A 23,210-nucleotide genomic window follows, 5' to 3' on the forward strand; every position below is an offset into this window, starting at 1 on the left:
TTGAAGATCAAATAAGTAATAAAGATAGGAATAAACTGGTAGTAATTCTAAACTGTAATCTAACAAAAATGTAAACCTAAAAAGTAGATATTTCTGAAAAACCACAATAAACACCTCTGCACACACTGAGCGCTAAGTGGTGCTAAAAACTTACAGCGCTGGTTGACTGATCACTCGACCGATCATGTGACTACATCCTATTGTGTCTCAGCAAAAAAAGAGAAACTTTGTTATAAGGGAACTAAGCAAGCAGACGGAGGGAACGCCACGCAAAATGGGACTAAGGGACGAGCTTTTGAAGGCGATATGGCATGCTTTCACCGCGTTGGATGTGGACAAAAGTGGAAAAGTATCTAAATCGCAGTTGAAGGTACGATATATATTTATATTTTTTACGCAGCACTTTCTGCAAAATATATTTTTACCAAGTTTCATCAGTGGTCACGCTCTCGCAGGAACTTGCTGGCAAATTCACGCAAACAAGTGGACCGCTATGTATCCATTTAGAAATGGAAATAAATAACGCCTATCCACGGATTTAAAAGCTTTAATGCATATTCACCGTATTTTCGCTGGTCTTTCGAAGTAAATCTTTCGAATTCTTTCGAATTGACCATTTATGTTTTCATATTTATGTGGTTTGCCTTGGCTGATAAGTTTGGCAGTATTTACAGCTCTGTTCTCTCAATTGATAATCTATGCTCTTTATTTCAAAGAAATACTACATGAAGTACAAGAATGTGTTTTGTTATAAATTATACATCAGATAAGACGCAGGTTTAAATATAGATCTTTTATTTAAGACCATTGACAAGTAGGTGTGATTTTTATAATATCACAGCAGATCGTTACATTTTGAACGACTCAGCTCATGTGTTATGGACTTGTAATCAATGTGCTTCGGTGTGCTTTCCTCCTTATGTCTCGGAGCAGCGTGTGAGTGGGTAATCTCAGCATAGTCTTCACACTTTTGATACTTACCCTTCACTTTTTTGTTTTGTAATGTGGCAAATTCATATTACACTGTATATTTCAATCACTGCTGTAGTGGGTGACTTCTACTTCTAGAACTTTTAAGGGAAAATGTAATCCCAGGTGGGTATTGGTTGGTTAGTCAGGTTTACATCTTCAGAGACATGCTGCAGGAGAAAAACAGAAGATGTGTTTTATGTCAAATGCAGATTGATACATCCCTTTGCTTTGTGATGCATCCCTTTGCATCTTTGTAACCATTGTGAAAATGCTTTTATGTCAGCCTCACAGACTACATGGAATTAAGTAATACTGGAAATAATTTAGTGACTTGAATATATTTCCTGTTTGTTTTGCCATTTTCCTGTAAGACAGATGTGTATAATATCACAGTTACTGGTTACATATTTTTGTTGTATTTAAAATTTTCTTAGGTCTAATTTGGAAATAACTTTTAGCACCTTGTAGGAACATGTGTTTCTAAATAAAAGTTTGGCGTTTCATGGAGTTAATTTTGTTTTGTATCATTAAAACAAATCCTTGTATGAAACTGATTTAGGAATAATGTTTAGAGGTTATATGTTTGGAATGTGCTGACACGTGACTAGTTTGCAACAGGTTGTGCCAGTTGAGCTTGTTTGCCCAGATGAACCTTATTCACCGCTGTTACCCCGCCAAATCCCTCAGGACCCTCAAGTAGCCAGTTTTATCTTGTTACTGGGTATGTGCAGTCTGTCACTGCTGAATTCCCAGTCTAATGGCGACTGCAGTGTTTGTCCTTCACTGTGCCTTCAAAGTAAACGCCCATTTCTGCTCATTTTTTCCCCTTCACAATCACAGTTTCGAGATTTAATTTGGTGATTGCTGAATTTTCCTTACCAAAATGTGCATTTAGTTGTGTGGCAACATTACGGATTATATTGATCAAATCCCCCCAAGGCAGAAGTCTCACCTCTCACATAAAGTCCTATCTTATGTAAACTTCCTTCCTGATCTTCCAACCCCACATAAGGGGAAATATACTTTCATAACTGTTTGCCTCACAACGAATGTGATTTCCTAAGACATTTACTGGCCTTGCCTACTGGCTGCATTCTCTTGTAGGGATGCCTGTCAATTTTTATTTAAGACCACATCAGTGATGAATCAGGACTTTATTGTTTGAAACATACTTGAAGGTGTTTTTTCCCACATGATAATTGCTGATCATGTGTGGTTTTAGTTCTGCTTCTGTTGTAATAATCATCTGTCTGGAAGCTGTTTTAGCTGAATTGAATACAGAAGTCATTTCTGTTGACCTTGTGGTTACCCATGTATGGTGGCTTTTCTTTGTGCTTAACACGTAAGCGAAGCTCTTTCTCAGCCCTTTACTATGTAGTGTGCTTTCAGTAGCAGCTAGTATCTTAGTGCTGGTATGAATCCTGTGAGTAATGCAGTAATACAGCAGAGATAGCAATGGCAGAGGACAGGGAATCCCTCAGATGGCAGCTGATGGCCTGTGGGCATCTGGCACTTCTTTGCCAATGCAGCGGTAACAAGTTTCCAAATTAAACCCACCACGAATACCCCCCTGAAACCTATCATAGATACCCCCTTAAACCAGCTATACTGCAGGTAGGATGAGTCTATTGTGTCCCACCATTGCAAACTCCCTGTTACAGTCTACTAATGATGGAAGCTGTGCTCTTTGGGGTGCAGGGCAGAGTTTATTGACAGGGGACCCTCTTTACTTACTGAGCTTAGATTGGATCTTTAAAAAATGTGTACAATCAAAGTCATTATTTATACTTTTTACTCCCTTCATAGCCACACAGCAGGCTACAATACTGCCTTGTTATCAGTAATTTCTCATCAGCAGCAAACTGACCACAAGCTGAGCTCTGACTGACTGTGAGTTACTGACTGACTGGTTTTGTCCTGCTCCAGAGCAGCCCTGATAGGGGAGGATAGGGTTGTTTTCCTGCCTGGCTGGCAGCAGCCTGTGCCTGTGCAGTGCTCTGATAAAACTGGTCTGCAGCCAGGCCTCTATTCACACACAACAACAATGCAGTGCATCCTGGGTAAAATCACTCCACTGCCTTCTACTTCACCACTCACTCAACATTCTTGGTGTGCCTCCTTTATTGAAGCTTTTTGTTGTTTGGCACATTTGATGAACTCATCTTATCTTGGAAAATATTGTGAGAGATTGCAGGGCAGCAGGAATGATTATTTTTAGGATACACAAGTTTGCATTTTGCATCCTGGCCACATTTCTTTTGTTGGAGTAGATTATCTAATCCAGTTTCTTACAGTAGCAAAACATTAAACAGCCTGTGTACAATACTAGGAATAGAGATGCTTGAGCACAGTTGCAATTGAAAACAATTCACACATTCGCAAGCATTTTTTTTACCTTCAAAATTAGCGACTCTTGTTTTAGCTGTTACTGGTTTATCAGTTGGAAAAAACATAATGGTTGTGATTAAAAGTATAATGTTACTTTAAGTAACAAGTGGCCATTTGCTATAGGACTGGGTATAGGTCTTGTCTTGAATTGGTTTGTCCTGTAGGCTGTTTTTTCAGGGAAGTCTACTCATGTGCTGTGTTGGTTTAGAGTGATAAGCTGTGTTGATAGCTGTTGTCCTGAAAGCCTATTGTGTGCTGAACTCTCAGGGCTCTGATGTGAGTGGTGTGCTCCTCCCCTTACCTGGGCCACTGACTGTTTGGCATTACAGGTGCTGTCCCACAACCTTTGCACTGTAATGAAGATCCCACATGACCCTGTGGCTCTGGAGGAGCATTTCAAAGATGACGACGAGGGGCCTGTGTCCAACCAAGGGTACATGCCATACCTCAACAAGTTCATATTGGACAAGGCAAGTACATATGTTCTTCCTCCTCCATCTCCTCTTCCTCGTCCCCACTGTGTCAGGTCCCTGATGGGTATTTCTCTGTTGATGTCATAATGGGTTGTTGTGGTAAAACATTGTTTGTATCAGAAGCCATGGTAAATGATGCTATGTATGGCACAATCTCCCTCTGAACTATGGCCACAGGTTTTCTCTTTTGGCTCATATTAATAGGTAGAACTTCTGCAGGGAAAAGGGAGTTCTCAGTCAAGGTGTGTGTGGTGTTTTTTATCCTACGTAAGTGACACTGCTTTGAGAACCACAGCATTCCAGTATGTAGAAGACAAGACTAAAACCACAGATCCTACACATTTTTGCAATACCAATGAAATGTAGCCAGAAATGTAACCTGAACTTTGTCCCCCCGAAGCATTTGTGGTACTCTGTGTACCACAGTCTTATCTAGCCTCTAGCAAGAGAGTACTGTGCTTCAGCTCACAATGTTGTGTTTTCTGATTTCCCTGTGATTTGGTTAGTGCATTGGGTGGCAGTGTAGTGTAATGGTTAAGGAACTGGTCTTGTAACCTAATGGTCAAAGGTTCAATTCCCGGGTAGGATGCATTGGACCTGTGAGCAAGGTACTGAACCTGCATTGTTTCAATTTATATCCAGCTGTATAAACAGATGCCATGTAAATGCTATGGAATAGTTGTGTAAGTCACGCGAGATAAGAGCATCTGCTAAATGCCTGTAAAGTAGATTGAAAACTTTGCATTGGTTTTATTAAGGTGGCCTGCCTCAGTAAGAAATCTCATAGCAAGATCTGTGATTTAAAAAATAAAACGTAAAAAATGTGCTAGAATTAAATAAGTGACTTGAGTTTTTTTTCATGATGGTGTGGCGGTCTTGCTGGTCTTTTGAAATGCAGTATTGCAACAGTCAATTTCATGCATACAACTCATCTTCTGAAACCTATACTAACCGACTCTCAAACATCTGTGAAGAAAGCAAGGCAGTTATTGGATGGTTTATGTGGTTAAGTCACTTGACATACTGATTCCTTGGGGGACACTGCTGTTGTACTCTTGAGAAAGGCACCTAACCTGAATTCCTTCAATAAATATCTAGCTGTATAAATGTATAGTATGCAAAGCTATGTAAGATGTTTAGATTCTGGATAAGAGTATAATCTGCTATATTTAAGCACATTTCCATTTCAATATAAAAATGATTATAACAATCACCTCTGTTTTATTATACAAAGAAATGTATTATCTGCACTTGACACATTGGACTTTGTATAGGCAACTATGCTGAAGAGTATCAATAGAACATTTTTGTGAATTAAACTTAACATTTGGTCAGCTAAGTAAAATGTAAATTTCTGAACAATATCTACAATACAATAAGCAAACATTGTGGTGTTTTGATATACAGGATTATTAAAACAAACAACGTTTGTTTTTACTTTTCTTGTTTTGTTATTGAATGTCACTTGTAGTGTAGGTTTCAGCACATTAGAATATATGGTTCTTGACATTAAGACCTGAGACTCATGGCCCTTATAGGGGACACAATGAATTGCCAGATCTTAGGAGGATATAGCAAGGTGAATCATTGTCTGCAATCATCTAAACAAGCTAGCATATACTCAGTATTCACTGCAATCCTTCAGTATACTATATTAGATTCATGCTATTTTGGACAAAATACTTCTTGCTGTATGTATGTCATTCCAGACAAACAATTAGATTGTTTTACCCAGAAGAAGTAATCAGAAATTTCATGGAACCACCTTTGATACTTAAAATTAGTTTATTTCGGAGGGAAGCTATCAACGTGAACGAAAAGTTGCTTTGAAAAACGACACTAGCAATACTGCATATATGTAATATTCTATGAATTATGAAAATGAATCATAATTATTGCATAATTTCCTGTGCAGCAGGCTTGAATGCTGATGTTCATCCTTGGTTTAGGATGTGAATGCTCATTTTGTTTGGGTGTGATCACTCTGGCAGCCCTGATGGGTACAACCATACTGGTGAGTGGGAGTGCTTTGCATTTCCACTGGAAATGAGGTAAATGTGAAGTAAAACACCAGGAAGGACATGGTCACATCAGACCTGCTGACACAGGGACAGAAGTCAACACCACTTCCTCTTACTCAACTCCCTGTTTTCCTCTTTCGAAATTTGTGGGAGATTAGTAGGAGAGATTTTAAAGATGCCACCTCTATGTAGATTCTTGAACAGATCAGGCCCAATTTATTATTAGGGGGTCCAAACAGTGAAGCTATAACAGACACTTGAAAATCCAAACTTCAGAAGTATGGAACTCCTGACCAAAATGATGTAGTGTCACAACAATTGGTAGTTAGATACATTTAATTAAAATTTCCTCTAGGAATGTAAAAGGGTATCATACTGAATTTTCCACCATTTTGGATTTTTTGTAAAACGCTTTAACAACATCTTCTGTGTTGGTATGCAGTTTGCACAAGTTTATTATTTTCATTTATTTGTTGATTATAAGCAAGGCTCTGCTTTTGTGGAGAATTAGTAAAAGTGACTTTATTCACTTTAATATCATACAGTGCATTAGGTGCTCTACCTCTGCTGTTAAACGATAAAGTTTAAGTGGTTTAAGTGGTTTGTGCCTGGGTCTATTTTTGAATTGTTTTGCTGCATGTGCTACTTTCTTCACTGTTTCTACTCAGCTGCGGTTGTAAAGCTGTCAGTTATTTTTGTTCAGTGATGTAGCAGGCTTGCCTTCCATGATGCAGTCGGGCCTTTATAAAGCTCATTTATAAGGCACCATGGCTCGTTACTCTCCCGAATGCAAATGACTGTTTATTTAGAGCAGAAAGAAACTACCGGTACTTGGCCTTTAACAAGGCAGCCATTGTTGGGGAAAAGAAACTGGTGGAGCTCCTGGGCAGGAGAGGGGGGAGGGGGTGCAAGTATTGTTGAGTATTTCCTTCAGAGAGAAAATAAGTGCTGAAGATGACAAGATTGCAAGAAGAGGAAAAAGCCATCTTTTATCCTTTTGTTATGTTCTGGTCTGCTCCATCCCATCATTATCGGTGTATGATGTGAGATTGGGCTTCCTGACTCTTACTCTTTTCGCTGACTCTGCTGTTCTGGGAATAGAATCGTTTACTGTCTGAGTTATCTATCTCAGTCAGGCTTTTGAGCAACAATTGTTCTCACTAGACTAGTAAAAACAGGTCTCTTATCAAAAATGTTTTTGTGTTTATCCTTGTTAAATTTCTTGCTGTGACTTCTGAAAACATTGTGCTTGGAGAATGACCCAATAATTTAGAATCTGGCCTGTGCTGTAGGACTTTAAAATATGCACATATTGTGCCACTAATATTTTGATCTTCAATGGGTGTAATTTCATTGAATGGTTGGGAATGTCTACAAGGGAACGGGGACATCTCTTCTAGGTGTGACCTTAGGGCTGTTTTTACCTCAGGCCTCTACTCATAACCTGCCAGGTTTGGATCATCCCATCTGTAGTGCAGATAGCATGTTGGTAGTAGCCTGTCTGTGAATACTGATGTGCTTTTAATGAGCTATTGTTTCACACTGTGCTTCCTTTTGGGTTTATAATATGTGCTATTTCAGGCAGTTAATGCACCGTGTAGTTTCCTCTTCATTTTTTTGTGTCAGGTTTTACTGTACATAGACATACTTTGTGGTCAAAGGGTTGAGCTGCAGCGTCTCTGTCCTGTACCGAGCCATGTTCAGGCCTCAGACCCTGCTTTCAGTCCTGTTCTTCACTCCCTTATGCCCATTATTAGCAGGGCTTCACTTGCCAGCCGTTTCCATGGAGACACAGCGAGTAGCAGTGTCAATCACTGAATGTGTAGGCCTTTCTTTCAGTTAGCCATGTTTGTACACAGAGGCCATTTCACAGCTTTTCACTGCAAGTTTAAGTTAAGAGAAAATGTGAATTTTGTATCTCTCATCTGAACTGATACATCCACACATATATAGTCATATAGGGGTGGGTGTTGTTGGGTAAAAATCATATGTCTGTGACAATATACAGTGAGGTCCATAATATTTGGGACAAAGCCAAAAAAGATTTCTTGGCTGTGTACTTTATAATTTCATATTTGTAACCAAAAATTTGTGGTTAAAGTGCACCTAATCAGCCTTTACTAAAGGCTTTTGGTAGAAATAGCTGCACTTTTTATACATAGCCCCCCCCCCCACCCCCCATTGCCTTTGGAGTCTGTTATTGGCATTCGTCAGCGTCAGGACTACAGTTGTGCCAATGAATGTCTGAGACATAGGTCAAACCTTAGGCATACCAAAATCAACTGTTTGGAACATTAAGAAAGAGAGTGCTGGTGAGCATAGTAATCGCAAAGGGCCTGATAGGCCCAGGAGTTCTAAAGTTTATGACCAAAGAATTCTCACCATAATGAAGACAAGCCTCCAAACACCTGTCCTGTTCATTCTGCTGCTGCTACATCCTCGAATAAGCCAAATGAGCCAGCACATGTAGCAGCTATGCATGCCCTAACAGTAATACCCTATAATACCGTAATGATTATATCATGTTTCACAGATGAGCAGGGGTGCGTTTGATCTTGGGCAGTTCCTTGGGACCTGAAGGTGCTGGTTGCATGACCCACTCTATTCCTCATGATATCTCTAGCAGGTTGCTGATCTCCTTCTCTCTGTGCTGTAGGTCCAGGACAACTTTGACAGGGTGGATTTTAACAAGATGTGCTGGACTCTCTGTGCCAGAAAAAACCTCAACAGGAGCCATCTGCTGATCACAGATGACTATGCCTTCAAGATCTGGTGCATTTTCAACTTTCTGTCGGAGGACAATTATCCACTGGTCATCGTCACCGAGGAGGTGGGTCTGACAGTGCTTCTCAGACCCTTCCTCTTTCTGTCTGTGGTTCCTAATATGGTGCCTGTGTCAGCATGCTGATTTTTTATGCTTATGAGCAAATTTGCAGAAGTTGCCTATCATAGATTTCAAAATATGAATACCCTGAATTGCTTCAGTAAAAATATGTGACTGTATTAATTAATTGTATGTGAAAATGTAATCGCTGTAAGTCACTCCGGAGAAGTGTGCTAAGTGTCAGAATGTAATGTAATTGTGGTCTCTTTATTATGAGTGAGTTACCATGGTGTTTGATTATTTACAAACCTTTCAGAACAATGAAATAATGTTAAAGTTAAAAAATGTGGCAAAGTCCAGTGTATTTCAGTTACATTCTGATATTCCAGCTTTATTACTCACTTGCATAGATGACACTATATTCTGTATGTAACTGCCCTTGCACGATGTTTCTTGCATTTACAGTCTTACAAAATGCTTGTACTTTTGGAAGGAGCAACATATTGAACAGATCCTGGTGCTTGTGCAGTAGTATGTAGTTATGTGTTGTTTTGCTGTGGATTTCTGTTGAAGACAGGAACAGGTATTTCAGGTGAGCTAATGGCTTCCTGTGTGATTGTGACGATCCATGCTGTGTCTGTCCCGCTTGGACGGTCAGCAAACAAATTTGGATCAGGAAGTGAGCTGTTTCCTATAGCTTTACAACACCATAGGCCTGGCGTTAGTTCTTAAATTTCTGTGCTCAATTAAAAACATCCCCTTTCGATTCCCCGGGGACAATGAACTAGGCTGAAAGATTTTTTTCTGTCTGTATCTATTTACAGAAATTCAGCAAACTGTTGCTTTGGCTTTGCATTGTCGCTCCGTTGGATTGGTCTGCAGTGATTTGTTAGCTCGTATGTACCATTGGACAGTGCAGTGACTCATCATTTAGCATAACACAGTGATGATTGTAGAAGTTGTGGGTAATGGAGACGGTGCCGGTAATTCCCTGCAGATCGAGTACTTCCTGCGGAAGTTGACGGAGGCGATGGGGGGCAGCTGGGTGGAGGAGCGTTTTGAGGAGTACAGGATGCAGCTGAGCAGCAAACAGCAGTGCTTGAGTGTCTGGGAGCTGATCGAGCTCGTTGGCACCGGTACCTTCAGCATGGGCATGGACCACCAGACCCTCTCCATGGGCATCAGCGAGGTCTTCCAGGAGCTCATATTGGATGTGCTCAAACAAGTGAGGCCCCTCCCTGACTGCTCTCCTCTCTGCCCTGATCATGAACACAGACCTCCTACTGATACTCACCCTCAGTCTGTTAATAATTTCCCTCCGCATGCTTTGATGTTTCAGAGGCATTGCAGAGTTTTAAACCGGTGAATGAAATTTGCTGGCTCACCGCACACCTGGACAAATAGAGACACTGAAAGAAGCTAGCACAAGGAGTCACTTTGAGCAGTACCGTTAGAATTCCCCTCAGTATGGGAACTGACATAAAATAAGAAAGCATGAATGGTATGGTTAGCATGATTATAATGTGGTGGGTTTGCTTGGCCTTGTTTTGATATTTGAAACTGTCAGAGGGGGAGCTTAGGCCCCCCTTCATGGTGAACGGGGGTCATTGTCCAGTACTGGGATGTCATGATGAAGGTATCCCAGCGTGATGGGTGGTGTAGATTTTGGGGGTGCAGACTGCATGAATGGTACCCATTGAACCTCCTCTCTTTGCCAATGTCCCTTGGCTTGGTGTGAAAGAGACAGGCTGGGAGGGCAGGACGCTGGTGGTGCCAAGCCGTGCCAGCTGTGCCCCCCCCCCCAACCCCTCAGCTGAGTGCCACATGGCCTGTGGGATACTGACCCAGTCTCTGCCTTACAGCGACAAACTATACACACCTGCACGTTCAGGGAATTTTAACAGAAAAATGCACAGATGTCAGAAAAAACTATCATATCTCTTTATGAGCCTTTACGCATCTTAAAAACTGTAATATGCTGGTACATTAATCACTTAACTAAAAACAGAAAGGTATTCTGAATATTGAACATTAACTATACACCAAAATTTACGCAAAATTAAAAACGTGCACAAAGTGAACTCTTGAAAACACTTCTTTTATTTTATTTAACAAAATCTATTTTTATACATGGTATGTAACCTGCAGCACTCATGTACTGATGGTATGGTTATACATGAATGTGAAAACAATATTGATGGATATTAGCATAGCAATACGGATGCTAGTGTTGGCATCATGGGGCAGATGCTGATGTGTTAATACTGTTCTGTCTGCAGGGCTATATGCTGAAAAAGGGACACAAACGGAAGAACTGGACGGAGCGCTGGTTCCTGCTTCGGCCCAATGCCATCTCATACTACGTCGGCGAGGACCTTACGGAAAAGAAGGGTGACATCATGCTGGATTCTAACTGCTGTGTTGAGGTCAGTGGTCTACTGACACAAACCACCATACTGACCAATTTATTTGTAAATAACTTCAAGGTATTTTTTTTATTGTTAGCCCTTCAAAAGGGCACTGTCCTAGAATGGGGGGCTGTGACATCCCACTGCTACTTTTGGCATTGGTGGCTCGCTGAGTCTTGAAAAAGGATGCCGTTCAAAGGACAACTGTGACAGACCTCTGTGCCATTTTGTAATTTTTTACAGTTAATTAAAAAAATTAACATTCCTGTGAAATTACTTCCTTCTTGAAGCTAGTAGCTTATTGAAAGTCTGATTAATTGAATCTGTCTCAAAAAGTAGCACAGGCAGACTGCATCAGTTATCAAACTCATAGAGCATGAAGAATGAACCTTTTGTGATTCTGGAGTGACCTCAGTTTCATCTGAGAATGACCTCAGTGTGGCTCACTGGACTGGTATGCCTGAGTGTGGGTCCGCTTTGGCTGGTCTCTGTGCTCACACTGAAGGAGGCCTTGACAGAGGGGCATCTGTGGTGTGTAACAAACCTCGTCCATCCGCTTCCATGCCTATTGTTCTTGTCTCAGTATGCCCTGCCCTGGAAGTGAGCTGGATATGAGTATGAGAATGTTCTCACTCACTATGTCTCTGTCTCTGTCTCTCTCTCTCTCTCTCTCTCTTCTCTCTCTCTCTCTCTTTATTCTCGCTCTCTCTCTCTTTCTCTCTCTCTCTCTCACTCTCCTCTCTCCTGCAGTCTTTACCAGACAAGGAAGGAAAGAAATGCCTCTTCATTATTAAATGTTTGGATAAAAGCTTCGAGATCAGCGCATCTGACAAAAAGAAGAAGCAGGAATGGATCCAAGGTGAGACGTAGCAGGGCACACGCAGTGACCGACCCGCATGCATCACAGCAGCGCATGTCAACCAGGCAGCTGCTGGTGTGTAAATGTGCTATGGTGCAGAAGTGTTCTCCGACAGTGCCAGTGTGCGATACCGCTAATCTCGCCTTCTGCGCAGCTCTGCGCAGATTCACTGATCTCAAAGCCAGATGGTGCTTAGGATGTTGTATAGCACTGTGCCCAGTGTATAGAGGCTGTTTCGGGGTCCTTGCCTTACGTACCCCTGCCTCCTGCCTTCAGCCATCCAGACCTGCATCACCCTGCTGAAGCGGGACCTGCCGGCCCCCCACCATGAGGCACGCCTGCGGAGGAAGGAGCTGCGGCAGAAGCAGCAGGCAGAGCTGGAGCAGCTGGAGGAGAGGATGAGGGAGCTGCAGATCGCCAACGAGAACAAGCAGCGTGAACTGGAGGCCATGAGGAAGGTACAGGCACCTGCACCTCCCCCGCAGAATCTCCTACAGCACATCCAACAGACACCTGCACCTCCCCTGCAGAATCTCCTACAGCACATCCAACAGACATCTGAACCTCTCTGCAGCACCTCCCATATCTCCTCCTTCAGAACCTCCGTTCCCTATGGCATATATGCACCCCAGCATCCTCTGTGACAGTGGAAAGACACATAAAATAACACGAGAGTCCTGCCATGACACAGTTTAGGTCTGAATGGACAGGAATGGGAGGAAAGCATTTCAGCACAGAAACTCAGCACTGAAAGTACTGAAACTGGTGAGGGTGTGGCACAGGTGAGGGTGTGGCGCAGGTGAGGGGGAGGCACAGGCGACAGTGATGCACAGGTGGGGGTGTGGTGCAGGTTAAATGTGGCAGATGCTCAGTCTGTGTGACTGGTGCCTTCTTTTGAAAAGGGAACTGCAGACATTAGCATTCTGTTGAAGTGTGAGCATTAGAAGACGCAGTAACTTCCTATTCATTGGGAAGAGTAAAGGAAGCACAAGTCTGATTATGAAGACATTTTACAGACAGACATGCAATGCATTAGAATAGGAAATGTTTATTTATTTTTACTGCCAGTTTAAAAAATTGTTCTGAACTATTTAAAGTTCTTTGTATATTTATATGCACTGTGTTCGGTCTAATATTATAATAAAATAAGCCTTCACAGCAGCCCTGGGAATGAGTGACTCTCACCAATGGGGCCAGTTTCTCTTTTAATTTCTCCTCAGCCTGTTCTTCCAGTACTCTCCCTTTATAATTCAGTATTTCTTTAGTACTCATTAGTTTTTAAATCACCCCCTTTTGAATAATGCTTATTCCCCAGTTTCCACCTTTTCTCACCCCCCTCTCCTGCTGGGGGTGTCACCTCTCACACACAAGGCCTTGCTTTATTCTGGAATTTTCCATTACAACAAACAGCCTGACAGATTAGAAGATACTGAATGTGAAAAACCTCAGAAACAACACAATTACACACCAATAGGGTATTTAACTGAGCTAATGCTCAAAGTGCTGTTTAAATGTGATAGAGTTCAGGAGTTCAGTACATTGTAGGATATTTTCCTTAGAATGCTTCCAGAACTGGTAGTGCACTGTTAGATTTGGCACAGCTTTGGCATAGCTAGCCCAGAAAAACTCCATTGAGATTGAAATCTCTTTTGCATTGGGGATCTGACATAAAACACAAAGTTACACTAGACAGTAGACAAACGATTTACAAACGTCCAACGGGGAATGAGACAGCAGTATACCAGTAATTAAAAAGCAGAGCAGAGGTTAAAAGCAGGAGCATATTTCAGTCACAGGGCCATTAGTTACATGTTTAACGCCAACAATTGAAAGTAATTTGCAGATTATTCCAACTGTAAGGTGCAAAATGTCAAATTCGGTAGAGGGATGAGGGACTTTAAAGAGTATCACATCACTAGAGCAGAGGTGATAGCTGTGTGTATTTCCAATTAGCAGACAACTGAGGTATGAAGGAAATAGACCCATTATTGTTTTATAAATGACTATATACCAGTGGATCAATCTATGCAGATGTAGTAAAGTAAACCCACACCATTTATTTAACAGAAAATTATGGGTTAATGATTTAGCACCTGAAATGAAGTGCAGGGCACTATGGTAAACTGTGTCCAAGACATGTAAAGTAGAGGAGGAAGCATGCATGTAAAAGTATGTCTCCATAGTCTAAAATGGGTTTTTTTAAAAAGCAGCTAAAATGACATGTGGACATACAAAGATGCACATATGCAATCAGTGCAAACAGACACACTTATATACACACACAGTTCTGCACAAACATATACTCAGGTTTTATATTGACCTTATTGAGCCTTCTATGAAAGTGGTCAGTCTTTAAATGGGGTAATTTGGTGAAATAGGTTGGGAAGGATTGTTCAGAAAATGTGTTGTAATGTTTGTTGAAGTCGAAGCTAATAAAGGAATTGAAAACAGTGTAGATAAGAACTGTGCAACTGCTGTATCTATTGGAGAAAGTGACAGTGTGCGATTTAAAGCTCAGCCCATATAATGCTTCCAATGTACCTGTGAACAATCACTTGATTTATTGCTTCCACAAGTTTCCCTTTGTGTGGCCTTCATTGCACTGTTGTGTTGTTGAAAATGCAGGAGTGCAGAATGGCGTCTTGGTGATATGAGAGGCTTTCTCGTACAGACTGCCCATTCACAGGCAGGACAATAAAAACATGGACCCTGGAACCACAGTGGTCACTCTCACCCTGTGGATAAACACCCCCCCCTCCCCACCCCCACCCCCGAGTTTCACACATACCTGCCACTCAGCCTTGGACAGGCCTCCTCAAACCAAGCCTTTTCAGCTTTTTAACAATGTAACTAGAAAAACTAAAACCCAGGAACCTGTGACCCTGTTCATACACCCTTCTTGGTTCAGTGTTGGTGCACAGACGTCTGTATTTATACCCAATTGTGCCCTGGTGCTCTGTGGCCATGATCATTTCTAGGGAGATACTGAAGACAGATCTTCCCACTTATTGTTTGATTTAGTTATTTTATTTGCTGGATTCTCAAGTAGAGGATCATGCACAATGTGTCATGAACCAGTTATCTTTGTACTTCAGTTCTTTGCCAACAAGTGCTCAATAGCCTTTTTGTCTGATTCGGTATGATTATTTATGACATACAGATGTCAACTTATGAAGGAAAGCTGTAAAGAAATCATTTGCATACCAAAATATGAAATCCAAACGGTCACTGTTCCACGTGGATAGTGTTGCAGTCGGGTCAAAGATATGCTTGGTGTAGTGCGTACACTTGATGTTCCATGTTCACTTTCCTTCTTACCTCTCCTTATATTAGGTTAACTCATTTTTTTATTAACATCAGGATAGCCAAGTAACTGTATAATCAGTTACCACTGGAGAATAACAGTTCAAATACATACATAATCATAGATAATCATATGATAGAGAAGAACTGGTGGTCCTAGTTATAATACTTTTAATGCAGCTTACAAGAGCAATAAGGGGAACAGTAATTAACATACAATAGGAACAGAACAGAGTGACAGACTTAATGAGCAACACACTGAAAAACAGTCCTGATAGGTGCATGTAACATAACCTGCCTGACAGTTACAATATTTTCACAGTTTCACAATATATACTGTGTATACATAATGTGTGGAGGAACAGAGCAGAGTGAGCTGTGTAGTCAAGATCTCAGTGTGGTTCTCAGTTCTATGTGGTTCTCAATGCAGTGTGGTACTCAGTGCGATGTGGTTCTCAATGCAGTTTAGTTCTCAATGCTGTGTGGTTCTCAGTGCAGTGTGGTTCTCAGTGATATGTGGTTCTCACAGTGCTGTGTGGTTCTCAGTGCTGTGTGGTTCTCAGTGCCGTGTGGTTCTCAGTGCTGTGTGGTTCTCAGTGCAGTTTGACTCATTCTTGGCTGTACGGAAGGGAGGGAAAGGTCAGAAGCTGCCCCTCCCTCTGTACTTCCTCTTCTAACAATACAACAGTAACTACTAAGGGCTGTCGGAATGCTTGAAAAATGGCTGATGTTAATGGATAATCAGATGTTAAAAACTAAAGTATTTCCCTGCTTTCTCCTACCTTCATGTCTGACAAGATTATTGGAGAGAGGAGGCTGACATCAGCATTGGTGAAGGTTTCTCTTCAAACTGCTAAAATCCACAGGCTGATTTCACTTCCCCATGAGTAATAATAGACCTGTTTCGCTTTGCAGGTCTCATTTCTAACCTTCTGCTGATACAACAGATCTGTGCTTTTAGAACATTAAACCAGTGAGCCCCTGGCTGCATGTTTTCAGTTTAACAGATTCTTACTGCTTAACTTTATGCATTAGATAGTTTCAGGAATTCTTTTGATGAGCAAGTACTTCCAGGAAAATTCCAACCCCAAAAGTGTGCTGTAGGCACCAGGAAACAAACGTCTTTATTGAGGAACACAAATGGCTGCCTGAGCTAGTGCAAAAACTGGTTTTGAGTGTAAGTGCACTGGTGCTGCATGAGTGTAGTAATGCTGGTTCTGTGTGTGGGCAGTAATGCTGGTTCTGTGTGAGGCAGTAATGCTGTTTCTGTGTGAGGGCAATAATGCTGGTTCTGTGTGAGTGTAGTAATGCTGGTTCTGTGTGAGTGTAGTGATGCTGGTTCTGTGTGAGGCAGTAATGCTGGTTCTGTGTGAGTGTAGTAATGCTGGTTCTGTGTGAGGCAGTAGTCTTAAAATGCTGGTTCTGTGTGAGTGTAGTAATGCTGGTTCTGTGTGAGTGTAGTAATGCTGGTTCTGTGTGAGGGCAGTAATGCTGGTTCTGTGTGAGGGCAGTAATTCTGGTTCTGTGTGAGGGCAGTAATGCTGGTTCTGTGTGAGGGCAGTAATGCTGGTTCTGTGTGAGGGCAGTAATGCTGGTTCTGTGTGAGGGCAGTAATTCTGGTTCTGTGTGAGGGCAGTAATGCTGGTTCTGTGTGAGGCAGTAATGCTGTTTCTGTGTGAGGGCAATAATGCTGGTTCTGTGTGAGTGTAGTAATGCTGGTTCTGTGTGAGTGTAGTAATGCTGGTTCTGTGTGAGTGTAGTAATGCTGGTTCTGTGTGAGGGCAGTAATGCTGGTTCTGTGTGAGTGTAGTAATGCTGGTTCTGTGTGAGTGTAGTAATGCTGGTTCTGTGTGAGGGCAGTAATGCTGGTTCTGTGTGAGGGCAGTAATTCTGGTTCTGTGTGAGGGCAGTAATGCTGGTTCTGTGTGAGGGCAGTAATGCTGGTTCTGTGTGAGGCAGTAATGCTGTTTCTGTGTGAGGGCAATAATGCTGGTTCTGTGTGAGGGCAGTAATGCTGGTTCTGTGTGAGGGCAGTAATTCTGGTTCTGTGTGAGGGCAGTAATTCTGGTTCTGTGTGAGGGCAGTAATGCTGGTTCTGTGTGAGGGCAGTAATGCTGGTTCTGTGTGAGGCCAGTAATGCTGGTTCTGTGTGAGGGCAGTAATTCTGGTTCTGTGTGAGGGCAGTAATGCTGGTTCTGTGTGAGGGCAGTAATGCTGGTTCTGTGTGAGGGCAGTAATGCTGGTTCTGTGTGAGGGCAGTAGTGCTGGTTCTGTGTGACCGTAGTACTACTGGTTCTGTGTGAGTGTAGTAATGCTGGTTCTGGTGTTAGCGTAGCGCTGCTGGTTCTGTGCATTGTGGCTGATGAAAGGGATCTTCTTTTCGGGTTCCTGCAGAAGCTGGAGGAGACAACGGCGGAGGCGGCGGAGGAGGAAAGGCGGAGGCTGCAGACCCAGAACGAGCTGCAGGACCGTTACAGGACTGATCTGGAGAGGGAGAAGATGGTGAGCACCCATGCGTGAATGCAGTTCTCCCCCACCCATGCGTGAATGCAGTACTTTCCTGTACTTTTCTATATCTTCACAATTCACTTTCAAACCAAAAGGTTTGCCAGGCCAGGCCAACTCACAGTTTGATTTGGCTATTGCACTGCAGAATTCATCAGTGCCCCAGAGTATATTTTTGTGAGGGATGCATTTTAATAACCTTTGATTTCATTTTTCAAATGGTAAATGGTAAATGGACTGCATTTATATAGCGCTTTTATCCAAAGGGCTTTACAATTGATGCCTCTCATTCAACAGAGCAGTTAGGGGTTAGGTGCCTTACTCAGGGACACTTCGACACGCCCAGGGCGGGGATCGAACCGGCAACCCTCCAACTGCCAGACAACCACTCTTACCTCCTTAGTTCTAGTCTTCATTTTGAGATTGTGACTCTTGGCTCTCTGCACCCTGTTAAAATATTTTTTCAAGAAATAAGAATCAATTTTTTAATTTTTTTTAATCCAACCAATTTAGTTAAAAAAAAATCCATATTCTTGGTTCTGATTAGAATCAAGGGAATGGTGAACTGAATCAACTAGCATAAAATTCAACATTTGCTTTAGTTTCTCATTAAACTCTAACCCTACAAATCTTCAAGTCATGGTGTTCACTCACTGATCTCATAGACATTCATTTACATTTCTCATCCACGAGAAAACCAACAGAGACTATAAATTACCATCTCTGTTACTCACTGTACAAATTTTCAGGAAGTAAAAATTTTTGGTTTCTACTTCCTCATTTGTCATTCTTGGAAAAAATAAGTATTTAATTGGAAATTGTAGCAGTTCTTGTTATATCTTCTGGTCCTGTCCTTGAATAATCCACCTGCTTAATGACAATATTGGTCACTCAGTTAAGTTCAGTGTTCATGACTCCACAAAAAGAAAGAGACAACAACGGGAGAGTAGCAGAAAGAACTTTTAACCAAGAGAAACATCAATGTTCCTCTCACATTTCCAGAAAAGCACCTGGATCATCCCCAAGCCTTTTGGGATAATGTTTTATGGACTGTAAACCTTTTGGACGACACAGATCCCATTATGTCTGCCGTGAAACAAATACAGCATTTCACAGTAAGAGCTTCATACCAACAGTCAAACATGCTGGTGGTAGTGTGATGGTGTGGGGGTGCTTTGCTGCCTTGGGACCTGGGCAGCTTGCCATTATTTAAGCAACCATGAATGCTACTCGCGCCTGTGTGAGCGAGAGAGAACCCTTAAGTCTGTATTCCATCTGTATTTGTGTGTACTCAGGTGCGGCAGCAGATGGAGGAGCAGGTGGCACAGAAGTCTTGTGAGCTGGAGCAGTACCTGCAGCGCGTGCGCGAGCTGGAAGATATGTACCATCGCCTGGAGGAGGCGCTAGATGCCGAGCGGCAGGCCCGGCAGGACGAGGAGACCGTTCGCAAGCTGCAGGCCAGGTCTGACCCCCCGAAAACACAGATACAACACGAATACACAGTGTTTATGCTGCCCATATTCAACAGAACTACAGTGCCTGTATAGTCTACATAGAACGCTTATACAGCATGTGTAAAATGCAGATGCTGTTCTTATGCAACACGTGTACAATTCATTTGCAACATGTATACAGCATAGGTCCGCACACGTGCAGGCACATTCATGCCAAACTCTCTGACCCGTGCCCTGCTGACCCTGCTCATGAAGAGCAGAATTCAGATTTACACACACCCAACAAAGTCTGGAAACACACAGACACAATTACACACAGTTAAATACAAACAGACACTCACACTGTAAGGTTCATGCAGACATAGACAAACACACACCAGATTAATGGACTGGCTGGTGATGTTGGTCACTGAACTGTGAAACAGTTCATAGGTTGATGATGGGATGCCATACAAAGTTTCGCTCCAGATCCTTTAGTCTCAAAACTTTAGACAGGAAGCTGGCGTATGTATTACTGAGTCATTACATGAGATTCGGGAATGCAGATTATGTATATTCCTTTGTGTGCCCTTGTACGCTCGTGTCATTTCCTTTTACACATAATCTACAGCAAGTGGGGAGTTCCCCAGTGCATTCCTAGGGACAGGGCTAACCTTCCTGCTCATACAGAGGTACAGGAGGAGGAAGCTGGCTGCTTCCTTCCTGTCATTACTGAAAGGTTAACTTTTATCAAACAGCTTCATCCTCAAATGTCCCACAGTGACTCAACATATTAGGTAATGACACCATTACAGGCAGTCCCATTGAAAGCAGTAGATGGTACTCTACTGGCTGGCTGGTCACATAGGACTGGAGTATTGTCTCAAATCTGGAATGGCCCTGAAACATCAGGACATTCTGCTGTATACGTGCTCCTGTAGGAGGCCCAAATTTGACATTTAGTTCAGGAATTCAGTAGCTGTTTAAAATCTGCATCTCTGCATGGCTCCTCCCACTGCTCCGGCTACTCTGACTTCATAGCTGCCCATCATGGTGGAATTTCAGTAATAACCATTCACTAGGTTTCTTCCCTCTCTCTTTCTCTCTCTGTCTGTGCTTGTGTGTGTGTAAATGTGCATGTGGGTGCACTTTAATTTTTGTTTGTGCATGTATGTGTAATATGCACATGTATATGTGTGAACGTGCGTCTGTGTGCGTGCATATGTGTGTGCATGTGTGTGTGTGTGAGCAGGCTGTTGGAGGAGGAGGCATTTAAGCGGACGGAGCTTGAGCAGATGCACCTGCAGCAGCAGATAGCCATCTCACAGACGGAGGCAGAGAAGCAGGAGCTGGAGAATGAGCGGCTGGCCAAGGAGACGGCGCTGCAGGCAGCCATGCTACAGCTGGAGCAGCTGGAGAGCGACAGACAAGGGGCGCTGCAGCAGTACCAGGTCAGTTTCAGTGTATGGTCCTGATTGGTCCACATAGCTTCTATTTGTGATGAATCATATTCTGGAAAAGGACCTCTGAGACTGCACAGTATAAAAAACAGATTTTTTTTTCATGTATTCAACCGTGAATAAGCACTCTAGATTTAATGTGTTCATGTGTACAGCATCTGGAAACATAACAAGTTGCTTTGGAGTTACCTGAAGTGTATTTTAGACCAGGGGTTTTCAGCTTTTTCTGAGCCAGGGAACTCCACCCAGGCTGAAATACGTCCAGGGCACCCCACCATAAGTTAAAAATACTTATTTTTAAAATAAACCATTTTATATTTTGAAATATTTTCCAAAATCTGTTTGTAGTCATTGCATGTCAAGTCTGGCCAGGGACCCTTTACAGTACCTTCAAGGACCCCCAGGGATCCACGGACACCCTGTTGAAAACCAAGGCTTTAGTTTAGACTACAAACCCCCAAATGTCCCTATACTTGTCACTGTAAAGCCAACAGATTGTCTGAAATGTTTGTGTATATATCTTCATCACACTCAGAAATTGTCAGGATCAATCCACAACTATACTACAGCTGAAATAATATTAAAATGCCCCAGAAAGTAAACTATCCCTTTACGTTGTATAAGCCAACTGACAGCCCACTTTAAAAATATATATTTATTCCTCTGTTGCTTCCATATATTTTGTCTATTTAAAATATGGGATGATGCTTGACTTCATTATTAACTCTGATTTCAGTTTGTTGTAAATCTGCAGTGTTGTAATATTGCCTAAACTAAACTAAATTTAGAAATTTGACTGGTCTAAGATTTGTTAGTGGCCATTTGTTAAAAAGGGAATCTGTATCTGTTAGGAGGGGGAGCATTTGCTCACTTCTGCATGCAAAAACACTTTTGGTCTGTTTTGTAGCCATGGGGAAAGAATTTTCACAGGAAGGAAATATAAAAGAATTCTGTTCTAACTACTACCGTACAAGCCAATTCCTGCCACACTGGCAAGCCCTCCCACTAATGAAGTTTGCAGAAAGCCCTATTCCATTCAATTGGCAAGAAAACATTTAAAAAAGGATTTAGTGTCGCCACCTAGTGGCAAAATTAAAGAATATATCTGAATTTTCATAATGAAAGTCTAATGTGCATCTGTTGCTGTGTGTTGCAGGAAGTGATGAAGAAACTGGAGCATGCAGCCAATGAAACCAGGAGCTGGAAGGACAAAGTTGCACATCATGAGGGTCTGATTCGTCTCATTCAGCCAGGTGAATGACTGCCAGCAAGCAACATTGTCTGAGGGCCCAGTGTCAAGTGACCGTAGCAGAGTGATTGTAGAACTCTGTATGTCCAGTTCCAATCCCTTTGTCTTCTCTTTTTCCTCAGGTTCAAAGGGGCCCCAGAGGATCACTAACTGGGGGCCGGCAGCATTCACTGACAAAGAGCTGAGCCTGAGGGAGAAGGAATGGCAGGAGAAGAGGAGCAGGCCTGCCCAGGCCCAGTAGTGCCCCACCTCAACTAACACACCACCTCCTCCCAACACTGCTGTGATGTTGTATCAATGTGACAAAGTTGCCTGAGTGCAACAGAGACTTAATGTGTTAACAATAAACCCAGGACTGCATCACAGGGACTTTGGCTTTTGCTCTTAACACCCCAGGTTCTGTGTCAGAATCCAATAATGTTTCAGCTGGGACCCAGGGCTGCAAGCTCAGAACAGCAGCAGTCAAACTTTTGTCCGAATGCTTCTCTGTAGGTGGAAATGTTTGTTGATTCGAGTGAGCCTGATGACCTATTGCTATCTATAGCCATTCTACTCATGCCATTCTACCTGCATGTGGTTGAATAGCCAAGAGATATTTTGGCTGTTCTGAAGGGATGCTATACACATCATTCAGTAGAAACTACATACTCTGATTTTCTAAGTTGTTTTTCTCAGCGTACATTTTCCTTACTTTTACTTTTGTTGCCAAAGTGTAGAGAAGTGAAATATCCTATTTCAGTCCTATTTCTGTATTTATTAACAGTGTCATTATCTTTCTGCCACTGACAATGTGTGCAGAATGACAGTTTTATTAGTTTTTAAATGTCCACAGTTCTTGTAATGTAGTATGTAATCAAATTAATTTTATACATCTCTAACCATCATGCTACTGTACTGCAATAGATTATAATTGTATGTTTTGTTTGAAATATTATTTAATAATAGAAAATATCTGGAAAACACTTGGAGAAACAGAGATTTTTTATTTTACATTGAAATGTTTGTGTAAAGTCCAAAAGGAATTTTGTATATGCATTTGAAAAGGGAGTGATATTTGAAATGTATAGAAACAGAGTAGTTGTGTCATTTTAGTTTTCAATTTTTGTGAAATAGTGCTGGTATTTGATATAAAACCATTAAAGGACATTACTAAACCCCAGTTTTACTTTGTTGTCAAAATTGTAAATGCTTATCTCTGTTTTAGGTTAGGCTGAATGGAGAAATAGTCTTTTTTTTTCTGGTTGAACAAAACATGTCACTAAAATGATCAATCACATTAAAGAATTTTTTTCTGAATATTTGTGAAATGCGTTTT

The 23,210-nt window shown here is 41.9% G+C and overlaps 1 protein-coding gene across 1 annotated transcript; it reads left to right on the forward strand.

Moving 5' to 3' along the window:
- Nucleotides 1-214: 214 nt before the first annotated feature.
- On the forward strand, nt 215-23,191 carry swap70b (switching B cell complex subunit SWAP70b). The gene is made up of 12 exons (XM_064312015.1): nt 215-370; nt 3,690-3,830; nt 8,511-8,684; nt 9,676-9,903; nt 10,958-11,104; nt 11,837-11,945; nt 12,222-12,403; nt 17,643-17,750; nt 19,049-19,215; nt 20,439-20,637; nt 21,803-21,899; nt 22,018-23,191. Exons 1-12 carry the CDS (start codon nt 275-277, stop codon nt 22,134-22,136), a joined length of 1,767 nt encoding a protein of 588 aa, XP_064168085.1. The 5' UTR covers nt 215-274; the 3' UTR covers nt 22,137-23,191.
- The last annotated feature ends 19 nt before the right edge of the window (nt 23,192-23,210 follow it).

This window comes from Anguilla rostrata, chromosome 16 (genome assembly GCF_018555375.3).
Source record: "Anguilla rostrata isolate EN2019 chromosome 16, ASM1855537v3, whole genome shotgun sequence".
NCBI classification, from domain to species: Eukaryota; Metazoa; Chordata; class Actinopteri; order Anguilliformes; family Anguillidae; genus Anguilla; species Anguilla rostrata.